At 38.8% G+C, this 23,328-nt stretch overlaps 1 protein-coding gene and 1 long non-coding RNA gene across 3 annotated transcripts in view; one reads left to right on the top strand and one right to left on the bottom strand.

The window, feature by feature from the left end:
• The window catches only part of LOC133535790 (small G protein signaling modulator 1-like), a 35,325-nt gene extending 20,063 nt beyond the window's left edge, over positions 1–15,262 (bottom strand). The window contains exons 1-4 of one of the 2 annotated variants that reach the window (XM_061875742.1): positions 15,058–15,262; positions 14,929–14,972; positions 2,776–2,851; positions 2,211–2,373 (exon numbers count right to left, since the gene is read on the bottom strand). In XM_061875742.1, coding sequence (XP_061731726.1) covers positions 2,211–2,373; positions 2,776–2,851; positions 14,929–14,972; positions 15,058–15,064 — 290 coding nt within the window. In that variant the 5' untranslated portion in view covers positions 15,065–15,262. The remainder of the gene's footprint in view (positions 1–2,210; positions 2,374–2,775; positions 2,852–14,928; positions 14,973–15,057) is intronic. The other variant, XM_061875743.1, reaches the window with a different exon arrangement.
• On the top strand, positions 206–1,210 carry LOC133535793 (uncharacterized). The gene is made up of 3 exons (XR_009802323.1): positions 206–601; positions 685–750; positions 983–1,210. It is a non-coding gene; the product is annotated as an uncharacterized LOC133535793 (long non-coding RNA).
• Positions 15,263–23,328: the final 8,066 nt, after the last annotated feature.

Here is a 23,328-nt window from a genome sequence, read left to right as displayed (position 1 = left end):
ATATGTTTGCAATGTGTTGCTGCCATTAAATTCTAAGTTAATGATTATTTGCAAAAAAAAAACATGTTTTTCAGTTGGAACATTAAATATCTTGTCTTTGTGGTCTATTCAACTAAATATAAAGTGAAAAGGATTTGCAAATCATTGTATTCCGTTTTTATTTACAAATTACACAACGTGCCAACTTCACTGGTTTTGGGTTTTGTACAACATATGAATGGCATGCATGTTAATTCATGATTTATGATGGGAACCGTCAGAATAATTGTATCTAAATTATCACAATACTTTGTGTTGAAATGAGTTCCCGACAAGAAGACAAAAGCTGTCTTTGAACCCACCAAGAAGAAGGCTTGGAAAAGTCCACTGTGTAGGGGGGGAAGCAACATGAAGGTGTTTCTGTTTCGTTCATGTTTTGTAATCAACAGAAAGATATTGTTTTAACCTAAGAACTACAAAGCGGAGAGAAGGCAGGATCTGCCCAAGTTCCAGACGACCTCTTTTTTGAACCGACCTTTTCTTTCGATCTGTTTTTTGCTCAAAGGCGATGGCTGTTTACGACCCCTGTCCCTTTGGCAGAGCGTAACGACACTGTACGAAGGTACAGATGTACACGTTTCTCCTCACTGAGCCAAATTGAATTCTGTCTCTGTTTGATTCTTTGCTTCTTGTCTGTTTTAATAGATGTCATCGGTGTTTGAAGCTGACAGGAACCAACTTGATTTTGGCACAGATGAGTTCTACTCAGAGGTGGGTAGTAACGCGCTACATTTACTCCGTTACATCTACTTGAGTAACTTTTGGGATAAATAGTACTTCTAAGAGTAGTTTTAATGCAACATACTTTTACTTTTACTCGAGTACATTTAAAGAGAAAAAACGCTACTTTTACTCCGCTCCATTTATCTACATTCAGCTCGCTACTTGCTACTGATTTTTATCGATCTGTTAATGCACGCTTTGTTTGTTTTGGTTTTTTCAGACAGACCTTCAAAGTAGGATCTATCACATGCCTGCGTTTCACCAATCAAACAGAGCCAGGTGGTCACATGATTAACTGCACACTTTAAAAAAGATTTTTTTACAAACCTTTATTTATACATTTCAAAATTTTCAAACAGTTGAAAATAATAATCAAAGTAAGTACAAAACTGTATAAAAATCGTACAAAACAGCGCAAGGGGGTTGTAAATTCAAAGTAACTAAAATAGAATGCAAAAAAAAATATATATATATATATATATATATATATATATATATATACAATATATATATATATATATATATAAAATAAACAAGGTGCAAAGCCATAGGCTCACTCAATCTCAGTAAATAACTTAAATTTGGAACACAGCATCATCGTTTTTACAGCTTTTTGGTTGTTAGAGGTAGAGTGTTTTAATGTAGAACAGGTTGGGTATTGAGAAACTTAAATTTATGAATATAAAACTTATCCAATAGTCTAATGAGGTTGCAAAGGTAAAATTCATTTTCAAATTTTTTTTCAATAGTGTAAAACCAAATATATCTAATATATATTATTGTTTTAGTTGCTTAAGACAGTGGTCCCCAACCTTTTTGTATCCGCGGACCGGTCAACGCTTAATAATTTGTCCCGCGGCCCGGGTGGGGGGGTGTCCTTTTTTTTTTTGTCATGAAAAAGGGACGTTTTTGTCATGAAAAAGGGAGGTTTTTGTGCTTGGTGCACTAATTGTAAGTGTATATTGTGTTTTTATGTTGATTTAATAAATAAAAAATAAAAAAAATAAAATATATTTTTTATTTTATTATTATTTTTTTTAAATAAAAATTAATAAAAAATTATTCTGCGGCCCGGTGGTTGGGGACTACTGGCTTAAGAGATATTCCTGGCTCTGAATTTGTTCATTGCTATTTTTATGTTTTTGTGCATTACTTGTTGCCGTCATCATTAAACGAACAGGTTACTCATCAGTTACTCAGTACTTGAGTAGTTTTTTCACGACATACTTTTTACTTTTCCTCAAGTAAATATTTGGGTGACTAATCCTTACTTTTACTTGAGTAATACATCTCTAAAGTACTCTTACTTGAGTACAATTTCTGGCTACTCTACCCACCTCTGGTTCTACTTCTATTATTTTAAACGTGGAAGACAATGTGAAGAAATGGGCTGACCTGGGCCCTGCAGTTGGGGGGGGGAAAAAAACACCCTGAAATTGCATCGTCACCTGTTTTCTATGAGGCGCTCCAGCTCTTGGACCTTGTGACAGAGTTGCTCAGCGGGCGAGCAGCTCTTTGCCACCTTCATGAAGAGCGCCGCGACCTTGTTACTGCACAGCAGCCCCGCGATGCGCCGCTTGAGTCCGTGCAGCACGCAGGCCTCCACCACGGCTACACACGGTGAAAACACAGACTCGTTAAGGCACGATAAGGTTTCTTTTTTTTTTTTTTTAACTCACTGTGCAGAATGGTTGACAATTAAAAATCAGGTGACAGGAAGGCACAGGTGGCACACAAAGAGTGCAAAACACTGTTGCTAGGATATGAGGGATGCGAACACGCTGCCGGTTAGTAACACCTCCAGGAGGTGTAATCCTACTTATAATACATCAGGCCAGCTTTTCCTAAACCGACGTGCAATCTTTTCTAGAAAGGACTACAGTCTGCCCTCCCACAATTCCAATTTGCGCGGAAGACAATCACACATTCAGCCTATAATTGAAAAGGCCGATGGGGAGATGTCGCTGAGCTTGCGCTTTTCTCCGTGAAACAAAAATAGCGCGGCGGTTATACCACAGAAGGAGATGATGTGGCTGCTGTCGGCGTGCACGAACTTCCGGGTCACCGCCTCCTCCATGATCTGTTTCACCTGAGGGGAGACAACATCTGATCAAAATACAACACATGCACGACATGCTCAAAAACAGCAGGTATATACTGAGTAGTAGAAGATCTTTGACTCCTTTTGCAGTACATCCCGACAACGGCAGAGTATTCCTGTCAAATTGAGGATCTTTGACTATAAATACATCCCAGGGCACTCCGGTCAAATCAAGTATCTTTGACTCGTTTTGCATTAGATCCCGACAACGGCAGAGTATTCCTGTCAATTTGAGGATCTTTGACTATAAATACATCCCAGGGCACTCCGGTCAAATCAAGTATCTTTGACTCGTTTTGCATTAGATCCTGACAACGGCAGAGTATTCCAGTCAAATTGAGGATCTTTGACTATAAATAGATCCTAGGGCACTCCGGTCAAATCAAGGATCTTGGACTAGTTATGCAGTAGATCCCGACAACGGCAGAGTATTCCTGTCACATTGAGGATCTTTGACTATAAATAGATCCCAGGGCACTCCGGTCAAATCAAGTATCTTTGACCCGTTTTGCATTAGATCCCGACAACGGCAGAGTATTCCTGTCAAATTGAGGATCTTTGACTATAAATAGATCCTAGGGCACTCCGGTCAAATCAAGGATCTTGGACTAGGTATGCAGTAGATCCCGACAACGGCAGGGTATTCCTGTCAAATTGAGGATCTTTGACTATAAATACATCCCAGGGCACTCCGGTCAAATCAAGTATCTTTGACTCGTTTTGCATTAGATCCCGACAACGGCAGAGTATTCCTGTCAAATTGAGGATCTTTGACTATAAATAGATCCTAGGGCACTCCGGTCAAATCAAGGATCTTGGACTAGTTATGCAGTAGATCCCGACAACGGCAGAGTATTCCTGTCAATTTGAGGATCTTTGACTATAAATACATCCCAGGGCACTCCGGTCAAATCAAGGATCTTGGACTAGTTATGCAGTAGATCCCGACAACGGCAGAGTATTCCTGTCAACTTGAGGATCTTTGACTATAGATACATCCCAGGGCACTCCGGTCAAATCAAGTATCTTTGACTCGTTTTGCATTAGATCCCGACAACAGCAGAGTATTCCTGTCAAATTGAGGATATTTGACTATAAATAGATCCTAGGGCACTTCGGTCAAATCAAGGATCTTGGACTAGTTATGCAGTAGATCCCGACAACGGCAGAGTATTCCAGTCAAATTGAGGATCTTTGACTATAAATAGATCCTAGGGCACTCCGGTCAAATCAAGGATCTTGGACTAGTTATGCAGTAGATCCCGACAACGGCAGGGTATTCCTGTCAACTTGAGGATCTTTGACTATAAATAGATCCCATGGCACTCCGGTCAAATCAAGGATCTTGGACTAGTTATGCATTAGATCCCTACAACGGCAGAGTATTCCTGTCAAACTGAGGATCTTTGATTATAAATAGATCCTAGGGCACTCCGGTCAAATCAAGGATCTTGGACTAGTTATGCAGTAGATCCCGACAACGGCAGGGTATTCCTGTCAAATTGAGGATCTTTGACTATAAATACATCCCAGGGCACTCCGGTCAAATCAAGGATCTTTGACTCGTTTTGCAGTAGATCCCGACAACGGCAGAGTATTCCTGTCAAATTGAGGATCTTTGACTATAAATACATCCCAGGGCACTCCGGTCAAATCAAGTATCTTTGACTCGTTTTGCAGTAGATCCCGACAACGGCAGGGTATTCCTGTCAAATTGAGGATCTTTGACTATAAATACATCCCAGGGCACTCCGGTCAAATCAAGTATCTTTGACTCGTTTTGCAGTAGATCCCGACAACGGCAGAGTATTCCTGTCAACTTGAGGATCTTTGATTATAAATACATCCCAGGGCACTCCGGTCAAATCAAGTATCTTTGACTCGTTTTGCAGTAGATCCCGACAACGGCAGAGTATTCCTGTCAATTTGAGGATCTTTGACTATAAATACATCCCAGGGCACTCCGGTCAAATCAAGGATTTTGGACTAGTTATGCAGTAGATCCCGACAACGGCAGAGTATTCCTGTCAAATTGAGGATCTTTGACTATAAATAGATCCTAGGGTACTCCGGTCAAATCAAGGATCTTGGACTACTTATGCAGTAGATCCTGACAACGGCAGAGTATTCCTGTCAAATTGAGGATCTTTGACTATAAATACATCCCAGGGCACTCCGGTCAAATCAAGTATCTTTGACTCGTTTTGCATTAGATCCCGACAACGGCAGAGTACTCCTGTCAAATTGAGGATCTTTGACTATAAATAGATCCTAGGGCACTCCGGTCAAATCAAGGATCTTGGACTAGTTATGCAGTAGATCCCGACAACGGCAGAGTATTCCTGTCAAATTGAGGATCTTTGACTATAAATAGATCCTAGAGCACTGCGGTCAAATCAAGGATCTTGGACTAGTTATGCAGTAGATCCCGACAACGGCAGAGTATTCCTGTCAACTTGAGGATCTTTGACTATAAATACATCCCAGGGCACTCCGGTCAAATCAAGTATCTTGGACTAGTTATGCAGTAGATCCTTAAAAAAGCGGAGGATTACTATCATAACAATTAGAGATGTCAAATAATGGCTTTTTTGCTGATATTCTAATATTGTCCATCTCTTAATTACCGATTCCGATATCAACAGAGACCCATATATACAGTCGTAGAATTAAAACGTTATTATGCATAATTTTGTTGCGATGCAATAAACCAGGGGTGTCAAACTCAAATAAAGAGTGGGCCGAAATTTAAAACTGAACAAAGCCGCGGGCCAAGGTTGAACAAATGAACCTTTTAATAGGGACCCAAACAAGTTTTGCATTGAATATTGAACAAGCAAGGCTTATATAACTTCATAGTGACATCCATCCATCCATCCATCCATCCATCCATCATCTTCCGCTTATCCGAGGTCGGGTCGCGGGGGCAGCAGCCTAAGCAGGGAAGCCCAGACTTCCCTCTCCCCAGCCACTTCGTCTAGCTCTTCCCGGGGGATCCCGAGGCGTTCCCAATGGCATATCTAATACAATTTTAATAAAAATGTAATGCCTCTTTTCTATCTGCAGCCTTCTGAGGTAAATATCAAAATAAAGTTTTTCCACAGGCTAATAATAAATTTGAAAATAAAATAATAATGAATGAATCAAACATTCAAGCCTTGAAGTAGCAAGAGAAAGTGCATGAATAAAACCTTAATTTGCTACACTGATTTGCTTTAACACTGAATATGGAACAAGCAACACTTACATAATTTAATAGTGCAAAATCAACTTTCAAAAAACAAATGAAAAAACATTAACGGTTTATTGAATAAAATTCAAATAAAAAATGTAATGCCTCTTTTCTATTTGCCGCTTTCTGAGGTAAATATCAACATTAACTTTTCCCACAGGCTAATACATTTCAAAATAAAATAATGAATAAATCAACCATTCAGGCCTTTTTACTGCTCAGTTTGCGACACACGGATCTAATCTGATGTGCCCAAGCCAGATACCTGCTATCTTTTCTGGGAAGCTAGTTCATTAATGTTGGGGCTCAGGTGGGCGGGGTTGGGGGGTTGTTGGTAGCGGGGGTGTATATTTTGTAATGTCCCGGAAGAGTTAGTGCTGCAAGTGCTGTTGTGTTTATGTTGTGTTACGGTGCGGATGTTCTCCCGAAATGTGTCTGTCATTCTTCTTTGGTGTGGGTTCACAGTGTGGCGCATATTTGTAACAGTGTTAAAGTTGTTAATATGCCCACCCTCAGTGTGACCTGTATGGCCGTTGACCAAGTATGCTTTGCATTCATTTGTGTGCGTAGAAGCCGCGTATGTTACGTGACTTGGGGTGGCAGGCTGTTTGCAAGGAGGAAAAGCGGACGTGACGACAGGTTGTAGGGGGCGCTAAAGGCAGTACCTTTGAAGCACGCCCTCAATATTGTTGTCCGGGTGGAAATCGGGAGAATGGTTGCCCTGGGAGATTTTCAGAAGGGGCACTGAAATTCGGGAGTTTACCGGGAAAACCGGGAGGATTGGCAAGTATGAGTATTAGCGGTGAATGCGGTGTTAGAGCGGCACCACAGCGCTATAACACCGGCAGGCCAGCTCTAATGTTAATTTGGATATTGCCTCAAGGTCTAAATGAAATTACACGGGGGCCAGAGTTTGACACCCTTGCATTAAACAATGTAACTTGACCATGAATTGATAAACTTGGATCAAACTTATTCGGGTATTACCATTTAGTGCTCATTTGTACGGAATATGTACTGTACTGTGCAATCCACTAATAAAACTTTCAATCAATCAATCAATCAAAAACAAGGTGCGGAGGTCTCGCTCCTCCAGGTTCCATGGACCACCAATAACAGACATGACGGCCTTGTTTATCTTTCTTAACAATGATTTATTTTGTAATAAATGTTATTTTTCAGTAATTTGTCTGTCCTACCTCTCTCCTTCCCGACTGCTGCCTTTAATAGAGCGACAGGTGATCAGACAAACTCTCCCCGCTGGGTCATCTACGCACGTGTCGCTCATCTCGAAGCCGGTCCTGGCACACCCCGCTTCGTTGCAGGTCCGCAGACCACCCGCCAACTTTCCCCATTTCCACATTTTTCAACCGATACAAACCATTCCACCTTCAACACAGTCCACCATCTTGGAAATTTAACTACTATTTTTCCAAGTTTAAAAAAAATCCAGGATTTTCCAGAATTCTTGGTTTTCCAAAGCCCTTTTTTCTGGCGACCACATTTTTCAACCCACTTCAACCGTTCCACCGTCAAAACATTCCTATTATTCAGGACAAAAAAAATAAAATACAAGTTGTTTTTTGAACTAGAAAAATTCCCAAATTTCCCGGATTTCCAGGTTTTCCGGGACATTTTTCCAATTTAAAATGTATTGGCCATTTTTCAAACTTTCCCCATTTCCACATTTTTCAACCGATTCAAACCATTCCACCTTCAACACTGTCCACCATCTTGGAAATTTAAAGTAATATTTTTCCAAGTTCAAAAAAATTCCAGGATTTTCCAGCATTCCTGGTTTCCAAAAGCCCTATTTCCACCCCTTTTTACTGGCGATCACATTTTTCAACCCACGTCAAAACATTCCTCTTAATCAGGACAAAAAAACAAGTTGTCTTTTGAACTGGAAAAATGATTTCCCCGAAATTCCAGGAATTCCGTAATACAATTCAACATGTTACCCTTTGACATTTTTTGACCGATTTGAAAAATTTCAACACCAACCATTTCAACTCATTCAAGACCATTTAAGTTGTTTTATCATCTTCCAAAAATTTCCCGCTTTTCCAGAAATTCCCACATTTTGGGGGGGGGGAAATCCCATTTAAATCAATGGGGCAATTTTCAGAGTTCCAGAACTACCACAATGTTGATCTTATTCAAACTGTTCAGCCTATTCAGGAATCGCGGGCTTTCCCTTGACAAATTCCAAAAATTCCCATATTTCCCAGAATACCAGGTTTTCCAGGACAGTTTTCCCATTCAAAACGAATTGGCCATTTTTTCGAACTTTACCAATTTCCACATTTTTCAACCGATTCAAACCACTTCACCTTCAACACAGTCCACCATCTTGGAAATTCAAACTATTCTTCTTCCAAGTTCAAAAAAATTCCAGGATTTTCCAGGATTCCTGGTTTTCCAAAGCCCTATTTCCGCCCCTTTTTTCTGGTGACCACATTTTTCAACCCACTACAACCGTTCCACCGTCAAAACATTCCTCTTAATCAGGACAACAAAAAAAAAGTTGTTTTTTTTAACTGAACTGGAAAAATTTTCCGGTTTTCCCGAAATTCCAGGAATTCCGTAATACCATTTCTCAATTCAACATGTTACGACCGATTTGAAAAATTTCAACACCATCCATTTCAACTCATTCAAGACCATTCAAGTTGTTTTATCATCTTCCAAAAATTCCCGCTTTTCCGGAAATTCCCACATTTTGGGGGGGAAATCCCATTTAAATTAATGGGGCAATTTTCAGAGTTCCACAACTCCCACATTTTTCATCTTATTCAAACTGTTCAGCCTATTCAGGAATCGCGGGCTTTCCCTTGACAAGTTCCAAAAATTCCCAGATTTCCCAGAATACCAGGTTTTCCAGGACATTTTCCCCATTTAAAATGAATTGGCCATTTTTTCAAACTTTCCCCATTTCCATATTTTTCAAACGATTCAAACCATTCCACCTTCAACACAGTCCACCATCTTGGAAATTCAAACTACTCTTCTCTCAAGTTCAAAAAAATTCCAGGATTTTCCAGGATTCCTGGTTTTCCAAAGCCCTATTTCCGCCCCTTTTTTCTGGTGACCACATTTTTCAACCCACTACAACCGTTCCACCGTCAAAACATTCCTCTTAATCAGGACAACAAAAAAAAGTTGTTTTTTTTAACTGAACTGGAAAAATTTTCCGGTTTTCCCGAAATTCCAGGAATTCCGTAATACCATTTCTCAATTCAACATGTTACGACCGATTTGAAAAATTTCAACACCAACCATTTCAACTCATTCAAGACCATTCAAGTTGTGTTTACAATCTTCCAAAAATTCCCGCTTTTCTAGAAATGTTCACATTTTGGGGGGGGGAAATTACCATTTAAATCAATGGGGAAATCTTCAGAGTTCCACAAGTCCCACATTTTTCATCTGATTCAAACTGTTTCAACTTCAAACTGTTCAGCCTATTCGAGAGTCGCGGGCTTTTCCTTGGCAAGTTCCAGAATTCCAGGTTTTCCGGGACATTTTTCCCATTTAAAATGAATTGATCATTTTTCAAACTTTCACCATTTCCACATTTTTCAATCGATTCAAACCATTCCACCTTCAACACATTCAAAATACTCTTTTTCAAAGTTAAAAAAAAAATTCCAGGATTTTCCAGAATTCATGGTTTTCCAAGGCCCTTTTTCCACTCTTTTTTTCTGGTAACCACATTTTTCAACCCACTTTAACGTCAAAACATTCCTCTTAAACAGGACCAAAAAATCAAGTTTTTTGAACTGGAAAAATTTCTGATTTTCCCGAAATTCCAGGAATTCCGTAATACCATTTCTCAATTCAACATGTTACGACCGATTTGAAAAATTTCAACACCAACCATTTCAACTCATTCAAAACCATTCAAGTTTTGTTTACAATCTTCCAAAATATTCCCGCTTTTCCAGAAATTTCCACATTTTGGGGGGGAAATTACCATTTAAATCAATGGGGCAATCTTCAGAGTTTCACATGTCCCACATTTTTCATCTGATTCAAACTGTTTCAACTTCAAACTGTTCAGCCTATTCGGGAATCACTGGCTTTTCCTTGGCAAGTTCCAGAATTCCAGATTTTCCGGGACATTTTTCCAATTTAAAATGAATTTATCATTTTTCAAACTTTCACCATTTCCACATTTTTCAACCGATTCAAACCATTCTACCTTCAACACATTAAAAAAACTCCTTTTCCAAGTTAAAAAAAAAATGGCAGGATTTTCCAGAATTCATGCTTTTCCTAGGCCCTTTTTCCACTCTTTTTTTCTGGCAACCACATTTTTCAACCCACTTTGACGTCAAAACATTCCTCTTAAACAGGACCCAAAAATCTAGTTGTTTTTTGAACTGGAAAAATTCCTGATTTTCCCGAAAATCCAGGAATTCCGTAATACCATTTCTCAATTCAACATGTTACGACCGATTTGAAAAATTTCAACACCAACCATTTCAACTCATTCAAGACCATTCAAGTTTTGTTTACAATCTTCCAAAAATGCCCGCTTTTCCAGAAATTTCCACATTTTAGGGGGGAAATTCCCATTTAAATCAATGGGGCAATCTTCAGAGTTCCACAAGTCCCACATTTTTCATCTGATTCAAACTCTTCCAAATTCAAACTGTTCAGCCTATTTGGGAATCACTGGCTTTTCCTTGGCAAGTTCCAAAAATTCCCAGAATTCCAGGTTTTCCGTGACTTTTTTCCCATTTAAAATGAATTGCCCATTTTTCAAACTTTCACCATTTCAACATTTTTCAACCGATTCAAACCATTCCTCCATCTTGGAAATTCAAACTAGTCTTTTTCCAGGTTTAAAAAAATTCCAGAATTTTCCAGCATTCCCGGTTTTTAAAAGCCCTATTTCCAACCCTTTTTTTCTCTGGCAACCACATTTTTCAACCCACGTCAAAACATTCCTCTTAATCAGGACAACAAAAACAAATTGTTTTTTGAACTGGAAAAATTCCCTTTTTTTCCCGAAATTCCAGGAATTCCGTAATACCATGTCTCAATTCAACATGTTATGACCGATTTGAAAAATTTCAACACCAATCATTTCAACTCATTTAAGACCATCTTCCCAAAAATTCCCGCTTTTCCAGAAATTCCAACATTTTTTGGGATAATCCCCATTTAAATCAATGGGTCCTTCTTCAAAGTTCCACAACTCCCACATTTTTCATCTGATCCCAACTCTTCCAGCTTCCACAGAGCGGTCAAGCGAACATGTTTCTCTACGTCAACCAGGAAGTTTTTGGATGGGAAAATTGTGATATTAGGTCGGCTCTTACCGGAGACTTCAGTGGATTATGCGACCTCCTGCAGCTCAAAAAGGCAGCTGTGATCTTGGCTCCTCGGCTTCTCTCAGAGACAATGGCGTTCACCGCAGCCATCCGACTTTAAGGTATGACTTTACAATCTCACTAAAACACTATTAAATCAATAAGCAGATAAGGGATCTTCCAGAATTATCCTAGTAAATGTGTCTAATTACATCTGAAACGCTCACACTGCCGGCGCCTGGAGCCGTCGCCTTTTTTTTTTGTGTGTCAATGTTCTCTACTACATCCTTTCAGCAAAAATATGGCAATATCACGAAATGATCAAGTACGACACATAGAGTGGACCTGCTATCCCCGTTTAAATAAGAAAATTTCATTTCAGTAGGCCTTTAAGTTGGGGTCCACGTAAATCAATTCATTCACTATGTTAGCTGATTTGAGTTTTTCCGACAAAATACTCCTAATAAGAGTCCACTCTAAGATCCTGAACCTAGGACCTTGGTATTGTGAGGCACAAGCACTGACCTCTAGTCCACTGTGCTGCCATAGGTGGAACCTCTGTTCCAAAGGTGATATCCACTTGTATATGTAATTAGTAAATTAATGTTTTTGCACTAAGAATATTTGAAAACCAGGATGATAGATTGATTTAAAAACAACGTTTGAATAACTCAGCTCATTTTCGAAGATGTTCCCGTGCCTCACTCTAACTTTCCTCATCCACAAATCTTTCATCCTCGCTCAAATTTATGGGGAAATTGTCACTTTCTCGGTCCGAATAGCACTCGCTGCTGGAGGCTATGATTGTAAAGAATGTTCAGATATGAGGAGCTCCACAACCCGTGACGTCACGCGCACATCGTCTGCTACTTCCTGTACAGGCAAGGCTTTTTTATTAGCGACCAAAAGTTGCAAACTTTATCGTCGATGTTCTCTACTAAATCCTTTCAGCAAAAATATGGCAATATCGCGAAATGATCAAGTATGACAAATAGAATGGACCTGTTATCCCCGTTTGAATAAGAAAATCTCATTTCAGTAGGCCTTTAAGTTGGGGTCCACGTAAATCAATTAATTTACTATGTTAGCTGATTTGAGTTTTTCCGACAAAATACTCCTAATAAGAGTCCAAACTCCACTCTAAGATCCCGAAACCAGGACCTTGGTATTGTGAGGCACATGCACTGACCTCTAGTCCACCGTGCTGCCATAGGTGGAACCTCTGTTCCAAAGGTAATATCCACTTGTATATGTAATTAGTAAATTAATGATTTTGCACCAAGAATGTTTAAAAACCAGGATGATAGATTGATATAAAAACAACGTTTGAATGACTCAGCTCATTTTCGAAGATGTTCGCGTGCCACACTCTAACTTTCCTCATCCACAAATCTTTCATCCTCGCTCGAATTTATGGGGAAATTGTCGCTTTCTCGGTCCGAATAGCACTCGCTGCTGGAGGCTATGATTGTAAACAATGTTCAGATGTGAGGAGCCCCACAACCCGTGACGTCACGCGCACATCGTCTGCTACTTCCTGTACAGGCAAGGCTTTTTTATTAGCGACCAAAAGTTGCAAACTTTATCGTCGATGTTCTCTACTAAATCCTTTCAGCAAAAATATGGCAATATCGCGAAATGATCAAGTATGACAAATAGAATGGACCTGTTATCCCCGTTTGAATAAGAAAATCTCATTTCAGTAGGCCTTTAAGTTGGGGTCCACGTAAATCAATTCATTCACTATGTTAGCTGATTTGAGTTTTTCCGACAAAATACTCCTAATAAGAGTCCAAACTCTACTCTAAGATCCCGAACCCAGGACCTTGGTATTGTGAGGCACATGCACTGACCTCTAGTCCACCGTGCTGCCATAGGTGGAACCTCTGTTCCAAAGGTGATATCCACTTGTATATGTAATTAGTAAATTAATGTTTTTGCACTAAGAATGTTTGAAAACCAGGATGATAGATTGATATAAAAACAACGTTTGAATGACTCAACTCATTTTCAAAGACGTTCGCGTGCCTCACTCTAACTTTCCTCATCCACAAATCTTTCATCCTCGCTCGAATTTATGGGGAAATTGTCGCTTTCTCGGTCCGAATAGCTCTTGCTGCTGGAGTCTATGATTATAAACAATGTTCAGATGTGAGGAGCCCCACAACCCGTGACGTCACACGCACATCGTCTGCTACTTCCGGTACAGGCAAGGCTTTTTTATTAGCGAGCAAAAGTTGCAAACTTTATCGTCGATGTTCTCTACTAATCCCTTTCAGCAAAAATATGGCAATATCGCGAAATTATCAAGTATGACACATAGAATTAACCTGCTATCCCGGTTTAAATAAGAAAAACTAATTTCAGTAGGCCTTTTAGTCGGGGTCCACGTAAATTAATTCATTCACTATGTTAGCTGATTTGAGTTTTTCCGACAAAATACTCCTAATAAGAGTCCACTCTAAGATCCCGAACCTAGGACCTTGGTATTGTGAGGCACATGCACTGACCTCTAGTCCACCGTGCTGCCATAGGTGGAACCTCTGTTCCAAAGGTGATATCCACTTGTATATGTAATTAGTAAATTAATGTTTTTGCACTAAGAATGTTTGAAAACCAGGACGATAGATTGATATAAAAACAACGTTTGAATGACTCAGCTCATTTTCGAAGACGTTCGCGTCACTCTAAGTTTCCTCATCCACAAATCTTACATCCTCGGTCGAATTTATGGGGAAATTGTCGCTTTCTCGGTCCGAATAGCTCTTGCTGCTGGAGTCTATGATTATAAACAATGTTCAGATGTGAGGAGCTCCACAACCCGTGACGTCACGCGCACATCGTCTGCTACTTCCGGTACAGGCAAGGCTTTTTTATTAGCGAGCAAAAGTTGCAAACTTTATCGTCGATGTTCTCTACTAATCCCTTTCAGCAAAAATATGGCAATATCGCGAAGTGATCAAGTATGACACAGAATGAACCTGTTTGAATAACAAAATCTCATTTCAGTAGGCCTTTAAAAACGGTGTGCTCGACTTCAACAATACAAAAATAAATAAATAGATTAAAAATTCGCACGCAATTTCCTCCAGGTTCTGCCTCATCCAGTTGCGTTCCAAAATCCAAAATCCACACTTCAAACGGACTGCTGCAGGAAGCTTACGGCGAAGAGTCATGTGTAGTTTGCGAGGCAATGAGTCACAGGTGAGGGGGAGCACAGACGCCATACGCCTGGAAGTACCCGGCATGAATAAATCATCCTATTTTTCCCCCCCTCTCTAGTCTCGCTTCCAACGTGCTATTTCATTTGCAAAAAGCAGCATGATAACAGTTACCGATATTAGACAGAATGTGACACAATTGAGATTTACGGAGGATGCACATCATCATCACTCTCATCAGCACCACCGTCGTCATCACCACCCTGTGCCATTTTTAATCATATCCATTCATTATGCAATAATAACAACACACACACAAAAAAAAATGGAGGGTGGGTGATACGAACGAACCTCTTTCTTCACATTGCGCAGCAATTTCTGCCGCGTCTCGGCTTCTGTCACGGCACAGAAAAACACAGTCGATACGTGTGAGTACAGGAGGACGATGGTGCCGATATTAAAAGACGGGAATGCATTTACCTCCCATCGCTGCAGGCGGGGTGCAGGATGCTCGGCTTCTTCTCGCTTCTCGCAACAACAACGAGACGTCAACTATCCACACACACACACACACACACACACACACACACACACACACACACACAAACAAAAAAGGGAAGAGAGGCAGACGAGAGGAGCGTACGTAGTGTTCTTTTGCTGCTAAACACGACCTGTGTGCTGCCTCTCCTCCGCCAACCAACACCCCTTTAAAGCCACAGCAGCGTGTTCTATCACCCCCCCCCCCCTCCTCACTTGTTTATTTAAATCAGGGGTCACTAACCTTTTTGAAAGCAAGAGCTGCACTATAATAAAAAAAAATTTAAAAATCCTATTTTTATGGTGAATTTACTCTAAATTTCTACTGTAATTTTTCAATTTTTTTTAAATAGGTTCAATCAATCAATCAATCAATCAATGTTTATTTATATAGCCCCAAATCACAAATGTCTCAAAGGACTGCACAAATCATTACGACTACAACATCCTCGGAAGAACCCACAAAAGGGCAAGGAAAACTCACACCCAGTGGGACGCCAGTGACAATGCTGACTATGAGAAACCTTGGAGAGGACCTCAGATGTGGGCAACCCCCCCCCCCTCTAGGGGACTGAAAGCAATGGATGTCGAGCGGGTCTAACATGATGCTGTGAAAGTTCAATCCATAGTGGCTCCAACACAGCCGCGAGAGTTCAGTTCAAAGCGGATCCAAGACAGCAGCGAGAGTCCCGTCCACAGGAGACCATCTCAAGCGGAGGCGGATCAGCAGCGTAGAGATGTCCCCAACCGATACAGGCGAGCGGTCCATCCTGGGTCCCGACGAGCGGCTGTGTTGGAGCCACTATGGATTGAACTTTCACAGTATCATGTTAGACCCGCTCGACATCCATTGCTTTCGGTCCCCTAGAGAGGGGGGGTTGCCCACATCTGAGGTCCTCTCCAAGGTTTCTCATAGTCAGCATTGTCACTGGCGTCCCACTGGATGTGAATTCTCCCTGCCCACTGGGTGTGAGTTTTCCTTGCCCTTTTGTGGGTTCTTCCGAGGATGTTGTAGTCGTAATGATTTGTGCAGTCCTTTGAGACATTTGTGATTTGGGGCTATATAAATAAACATTGATTGATTGATCCTGGGTCTCGACTCTGGACAGCCAGTACTTCATCCATGGTCATCGGACCGGACCCCCTCCACAAGGGAGGGGGGGACATAGGAGAAAAAGAAAAGAAGTGGCGGATCAACTGGTCTAAAAAGGGAGTCTATTTAAAGGCTAGAGTATACAAATGAGTTTTAAGGTGAGACTTAAATGCTTCTACTGAGGTAGCATCTCGAACTGTTACCGGGAGGGCATTCCAGAGTACTGGAGCCCGAACGGAAAACGCTCTATAGCCCGCAGACTTTTTTTGGGCTCTAGGAATCACTAATAAGCCGGAGTCTTTTGAACGCAGATTTCTTGCCGGGACATATGGTACAATACAATCGGCAAGATAGGCTGGAGCTAGACCGTGTAGTATTTTATACGTAAGTAGTAAAACCTTAAAGTCACATCTTAAGTGCACAGGAAGCCAGTGCAGGTGAGCCAGTACAGGCGTAATGTGATCAAACTTTCTTGTTCTTGACAAAAGTCTAGCAGCCGCATTTTGTACCAACTGTAATCTTTTAACGCTAGACATGGGGAGACCCGAAAATAATACGTTACAGTATATAGGGTATATATACAGGTTATACCAAAAAGTTCTATTTTGGTTTCATCTGACCACATGACATTCTCCCAATCCTCTGCTGTATCATCCATGTATTCATTTTGGTATAAACTCAACTCGTCGTGTTTGGAGGAAGAAGAATACTGAGTTGCATCCCAAGAACACCACACCTACTGTGAAGCATGGGGGTGGAAACATCATGCTTTGGGGCTGTTTTTCTGCTTAGGGGACAGGACGATTGATCCGTGTTAAGGAAAGAATGAATGGGGCCATGTATCGTGAGATTTTAAACCAAAACCTCCTTCCATCAGTGAGAACTTTGAATGGTTGACCAAATACTTATTTTCCACCATCATTTACAAATCTTTAAAATTCCTACAATGTGAATTCCTGGATTTTTTTTTCACATTCTGTCTCTCCCAGTTGAAGTGTACCTATGATGGAAATTACAGACCTCTGTCATCATTTTAAGTGGGAGAACTTGCACAATCGGTGGCTGACTAAATATTTTTTTGCCCCACTGTATATAAAAAAAAAGGGTATTTCTGTCGGTCATTCCGTCATACATTTTTTTCCCTTTACGGAAGGTTTTTTGTAGAGAATAAATGATCAAAAAAACCACTTAATTGAAGGGTTTAAAAGAGGAGAAAACAGAAAAAAAATGAAAATTAAATTTTGAAACATAGTTTATCTTCGATTTTGACTCTTAAAAATTCAAAATTCAACGGAAAAAAATGAAGAGAAAAAAATAGCTAATTCGAATCTTTTTGAAAAAATTCAAAAGAATTTGAAATAAGATTTAAATTTGATTCGACAGATTTTCTATATTTGCCAGAATAATTTTTTCGAATTTTAATCATAATAAGTTTGAAGAAATATTTCACAAATATTCTTCGTCGAAAAAACAGTAGCTAAAATTAAGAATCAAATTAAAATGTATTTATTATTCTTTACAATAAAACAAAAACATTTACTTGAACATTGATTAAAATTGTCAGGAAAGAAGAGGAAGGAATTTAAAAGGTAAAAAGCTATATGTGTTTAAAAATCCTAAAATCACTTTTAAGGTTGTATTTTTTCTCTAAAATTGTCTTTCTGAAAGTTATAAGAAGCAAAATAAATGAATTTATTTAAACAAGTGAAGACCAAGTCTTTAAAATATTTTCTTGGATTTTCAAATTCTATTTGAGTTTTGTCTCTTTTAGAATTAAAAATGTCGAGCTCAGCGAGACCAGCTTGCTAGTAAATAAATACAATTTGAAAAATAGAGGCAGCTCACTGGTAAGTGCTGCTATTTGAGCTATTTTTAGAACAGGCCAGCGGGCGACTCATCTGGTGACCCCTGATTTAAAATGACAAAGAAATGAGGACTATTGTAGGCTAGACTACGGATTAATCCTGCTCACATATAAATCACTACATGGTCTATGGCTGAAGTATATGCTCCCACTATATAAGCCCTCTAGATCACTAAGATCTTCTTAGACCACGATGCAGCAAATAGCTGGAATAAACTTCCTGAAGATGTCAGACTTTCCCCAATTCTGACTACTTTTAAAATTAGACTGAAAACTTTTATGTTCACCTTAGCTTTCAGCTAACTCTTTTAATCTTTTAACTTTTAACCTCCGCACTGTTTCTATTTTTATTGTCTGCATTTTCATTTTGCTTTTATTTCCTTTCATTTCACTTTGTTGTCTGTGAAGCACTTTGAGTCTGCCTTGTGTATGAAAAGTGCTTTACAAATAAAGCTGCCTTGCCTTGATGTATCCCCTGTGAACATTTTTTGGGACTCAAGTACCCCCTAAACCAGGGGTAGGGAACCTATGACCCTAGAGCCAGATGTGGCTCTTTTGATGACTGCATCTGGCTCTCGGATAAATCTGAGCTGACATTGCTTAACATGATAAGTAATGAAAAATTCTACTTGTAACCAGTGCTAAAAATATTGTTAAAAATATAAAACCTTCACGTGCATTTTTATTTGCGGATGACACCAATGTACTCTGTTCTGATGTGGACTTGCAGCAGCTCCGGAGGACCGTCACCATGGAGATGTATAAACTAAAAAAATGGTTTGATGCTAATAAATTATCATTAAACCTAAATAAAACTAACTTTATGTTATTTGGAAATAAGAGAAATGATATAGATGTAAAATTGTATATAGACAATGTTAGTATAGAAAGAGTAAACAAAATCAAATTTTTGGGTGTGATCTTGGACCACAGGATCTGCTGGAAGTCACACGTTACATACATCAAAGGGAAGTTGGCCAGAAGTATTGCTGTCCTGGGTAAAACAAGGCACATTCTTAATCAAAAAACATTACACACTCTTTATTGTACACTTGTTTTACCATATTTGAGTTACTGTCTAGAAGTTTGGGGAAATACATACAGGACGAACATCCAACCACTATTCATAATGCAAAAAAGGGCCACCAGACTGATACATAACACAGGACCCCGAGAACACACTAATGGATTATTTATAAAAACATTTGATTTAAAACTACCAGATCTCATCCAACTCAAGACTGCCCAAATGATTTATAAAGCAAGTAAAGATTCACTTCCAACAGGGTTACAGAGAAGATTTTTACAGAGAGAAGGGATTTATAATTTAAGAGGAGAACTACTTTTTAAGATCCAATATTGTAGAACAACGCAGAAACGAATGAGTATAACATTAGCAGGGGTTAAAATATGGAACTGTTTAAAGGATGAAATAAAACACAGCACCAACATAAACCAGTTTAAAAAGCTTTTTAAATCATTTATCATTAGTAAATATAAGAAAGAAGAGCAAACATTGTTTTAGAAAGACAATAATATAAAATATGTATATAAATACAATTTATGATTTCATAATTATACATATAGGTTATATTAAAATGTATATATTACCACTTTATATGGAATTTAAATGAATTGTGTATATATAATATATATATATATATATATATATATATATATATATATATATAAGTGTGCAAATGTATATGTTTGATTTAAATGTTAAACTGTGTATATGAGACGTGTGCTACATATATGTTGCTTATATATTGTTTAAAAAAAAAAAGTAATATAAGTGAAGCATGTTTTAGATTTTATATATTTTGAACCTTGTTCTTGTTGTGATGGGGTAGGTTTATATAAGCGTTGCTTCAACCAACACCCTTTCGGCTCAATCATTGCACAAATGAGTGTTTTTTTTCTTCTTTGTTTTTCTTTTCTTGTTGTTGTTCTTTGTTTTATGTGAAGATTGCCGAAATAAAATACATTGATTGATTGATTGATAATCCATCCATCCGTTTCTACCGCACCTGTTCAAGAAGTTGCGTTAATGGTATGAAGTTATTTATTATTGGTTAGAGTGGGTCTTGCCCTCCTGGGGGTTCTTCAGACCGCCAAGCACTGACATGAGAGCCTGTTTCAGGGTTACAATATGTTTTTATTTTTCAATAATTCTCTCAGTTGCTTCCCAGCAATGTTCTTTTTGTCTTTCCTTCTCGCTCGCACTCTGGCTCCAGCCCCAACCCTGTCTCTCCTCCTGGCCGCTGCTTATAAACAGAGCGACAGGTGATTAGATAACAAGGCCCAGGTGGGCCATCTACGCACCTGTCCCTGATTTCGAGGCCGGTCCTGGCATCCCCCCGCTTCGCTGCAGGCCCGCAGGCCACGCCCCTTCCACAGTTAGCTTCAGAATAACAATGTTATTACAAAGAATAAGAGACATATTATACTCTGGAAATGTTGGTCTTACTTAAAAATGCACGCATTTAGTTGTGTTCAGTGTTGAAAAAAAAAATATATATGGCTTTTACGGAAATACGTTTAAAAATATTTGGATTCTGGGCTCTCTCCGCCAAAAAGCTTCCCGACGCCTGCCCTAAACAGAGAAAAGCATTTGTGGAAAAAGAAAAAGAAATAAATACAGTACTATGTCATCAGTTTTTGATTGATTAAATTGTATAACAGTGCAAAATATTGCTCTTTTGTAGTGCTTTTTCTTGAGCTATTTGGAAAAAAAGATATAAAAATAACTAAAAACTTGTTGAAAAATAAACAAGCGGAATAAGATGGATGGATGGAAGGATGTACAGTACTGTGCAATCTACTGATAAAAGTTTCAATCAATCAATCAAAATTGAATTACTTTGCTAAGTTAGCTACACGTCCATGTTTGGATGATTTATTTCTTTAATTTAATGAATATCATCCACTCTTTCTTCTCAGCACTGTCCTTCACACTCCCTTTCTTCCCTCCCGGGGTTGGAAAACAAACTTACATCATGTCGAGTAGAACCAGATGTGGGGTTCACTGTCACATTCGCTAACTAAAATGTTTGCGTGTACCTTAAAGAGGAACTGCACTTTTTTTTTGTTTCCAGAATGTTGCCTATCGTTCACAATCATTATGATGCATTTTTTTCCTACGCATTCTGAATAATGAATAAATGTGATCAAAAGTCTGCTTGGTATGGAACCTACCGGAGACAATCTATTCTGCAATAGCAGGATCTCAGTTCTGTGATTTTAAAGGCAAAATTACTATTTTGCATGGCAAGAGAGGAACTGAGTCTGGGGAGAACAGAAAATGTTGCAAAATATTTTTTAATGGAGACCGCATCGGTTTTTGTTTGTAATCTGTTCCAAATGGTCAGACAAACACTGAAATGTAAGAAAACTGATGCAATTCTTCCCCGTAAGGAATCATGTAAATCCAATTGATGTGTTCTAGACACCTAAAAATATTATTATATAAAGTAAATACAATAAAGGAGGAGGGGGAAGGTGAGCATCCTGAAAGCTACCTTCGTACTTTGCTTCGAGTTATTTATTGAATTTAGTAGTGTTTCTCACCCACCTTATCAAAGTGTTAGCACTCAAATTTTATTTTTTTCTCCCCATTTTGGATTATTTTGCGGTCATGTTGATCAGGTGTGCCTTGTATTCACATGTGTGTGTATATATATATATATATATATATATATATATATATATATATATATATATATATATATATGTATATATACATATATATATATATATACACATATATATATACATATACATATATAGATACATATATATGTACATATACATACATACATATATATACATACATATATATGTATATATATACATACATACATACATATATATGTATATATATACATACATACATACATATATATGTATATATATACATATATACAGTATATATACATACATACATACATATATATGTATATATATACATACATACATATGTATATACAGTATATATATAAATACATGCATACATACATATATTTGTATATATATGTATGTATATATATATACATATATATATGTATGTATATATATATATATATGTATGTATATGCATACATACTGTATATACTATCAGCACAATGCAGTCCATGAATTGATTAACGTGGACCCCGACTTAAACAAGTTGAAAAACTTTTTCGGGTGTTACCATTTAGTGGTCAATTGTACGGAATATGTACTGTACTGTGCAATCTACTCATAAAAGTTTCAACCAAGCAATCCATCCATCCATTTCCAACCGCTTATCCCGTTCAGGGTCGATGGAGCCTATCTCAGCTGCATTCGGGCGTAAGGCGGGGTACACCCTGGACAAGTCGCCACCTCATCGCAGGGCAAACACAGACAGACGGACGACATTCATCACACAAGTTAATCATCAGAGTGTATACATTGAATTATTTACATTGTTTACAATCAGGGGGGTGGGATGAGGAGCTTTGGTTGATATCAGAACTTCAGTCATTACCATGAATTAATTTAAGTGGACCCCGACTTGAACAAGTTAAAAAACTTATTGGGGTGTTACCATTTGGTGGTCAATTGTACGGAATATGTACTGTACTGTGCAATCTACTAATAAAAGTTTTCAATTAATTCAATCAGTCTGAAAAATAGACATTGAAACAGTGTAGGTCTTATTTAGTAGGATATGTACAGCCAGCAGAGAACATAGTGAGTTCACATAGCATAAGAACAAGTATATACATTTGATTATTTACAATCCGGGGAGGTGGGATGTGAATGGAGGAGGGTGTTAGTCAAGGGTGGTAGCTGTCTGGAGGTGTTGTTTTAGTGCGGTTTTAAAGGAGGCTAGAGATGCACTTTCCTTTACCACTGTTGGGAGTGCATTCCACATTGATGTGGCATAGAAGGAGAATGAGTTAAGACCTTTGTTAGATCGGAATCTGGGTTTAACGTGGTTTGTGGAGCTCCCCCTGGTGTTGTGGTTATGGTGGTCATTTACGTTAAGGAAGTAGTTTGACATGTACTTCGGTATCAAGGAGGTGTAGCGGATTTTATAGACTAGGCTCAGAGCAAGTTGTTTTACTCTGTCCTCCACCCTGAGCCAGCTCACTTTGGAGAAGTGGGTAGGAGTGAGGTGTGATCTGGGGTGGAGGTTGAGAAGTAACCTGACTATCTTGTTCTGGGATGTAGCTGGTATTTTGGCCCATTCCTCTATGCAGATCTTCTCGAGAGCAGTGATGTTTTGGGG

The sequence above is a fragment of the Nerophis ophidion genome, linkage group LG17 (assembly GCF_033978795.1).
Source record: "Nerophis ophidion isolate RoL-2023_Sa linkage group LG17, RoL_Noph_v1.0, whole genome shotgun sequence".
NCBI classification, from domain to species: Eukaryota; Metazoa; Chordata; class Actinopteri; order Syngnathiformes; family Syngnathidae; genus Nerophis; species Nerophis ophidion.
The sequence above is the reverse complement of the archived record's forward strand: the minus strand, read 5'-3'. Positions and strand labels throughout refer to the sequence as shown.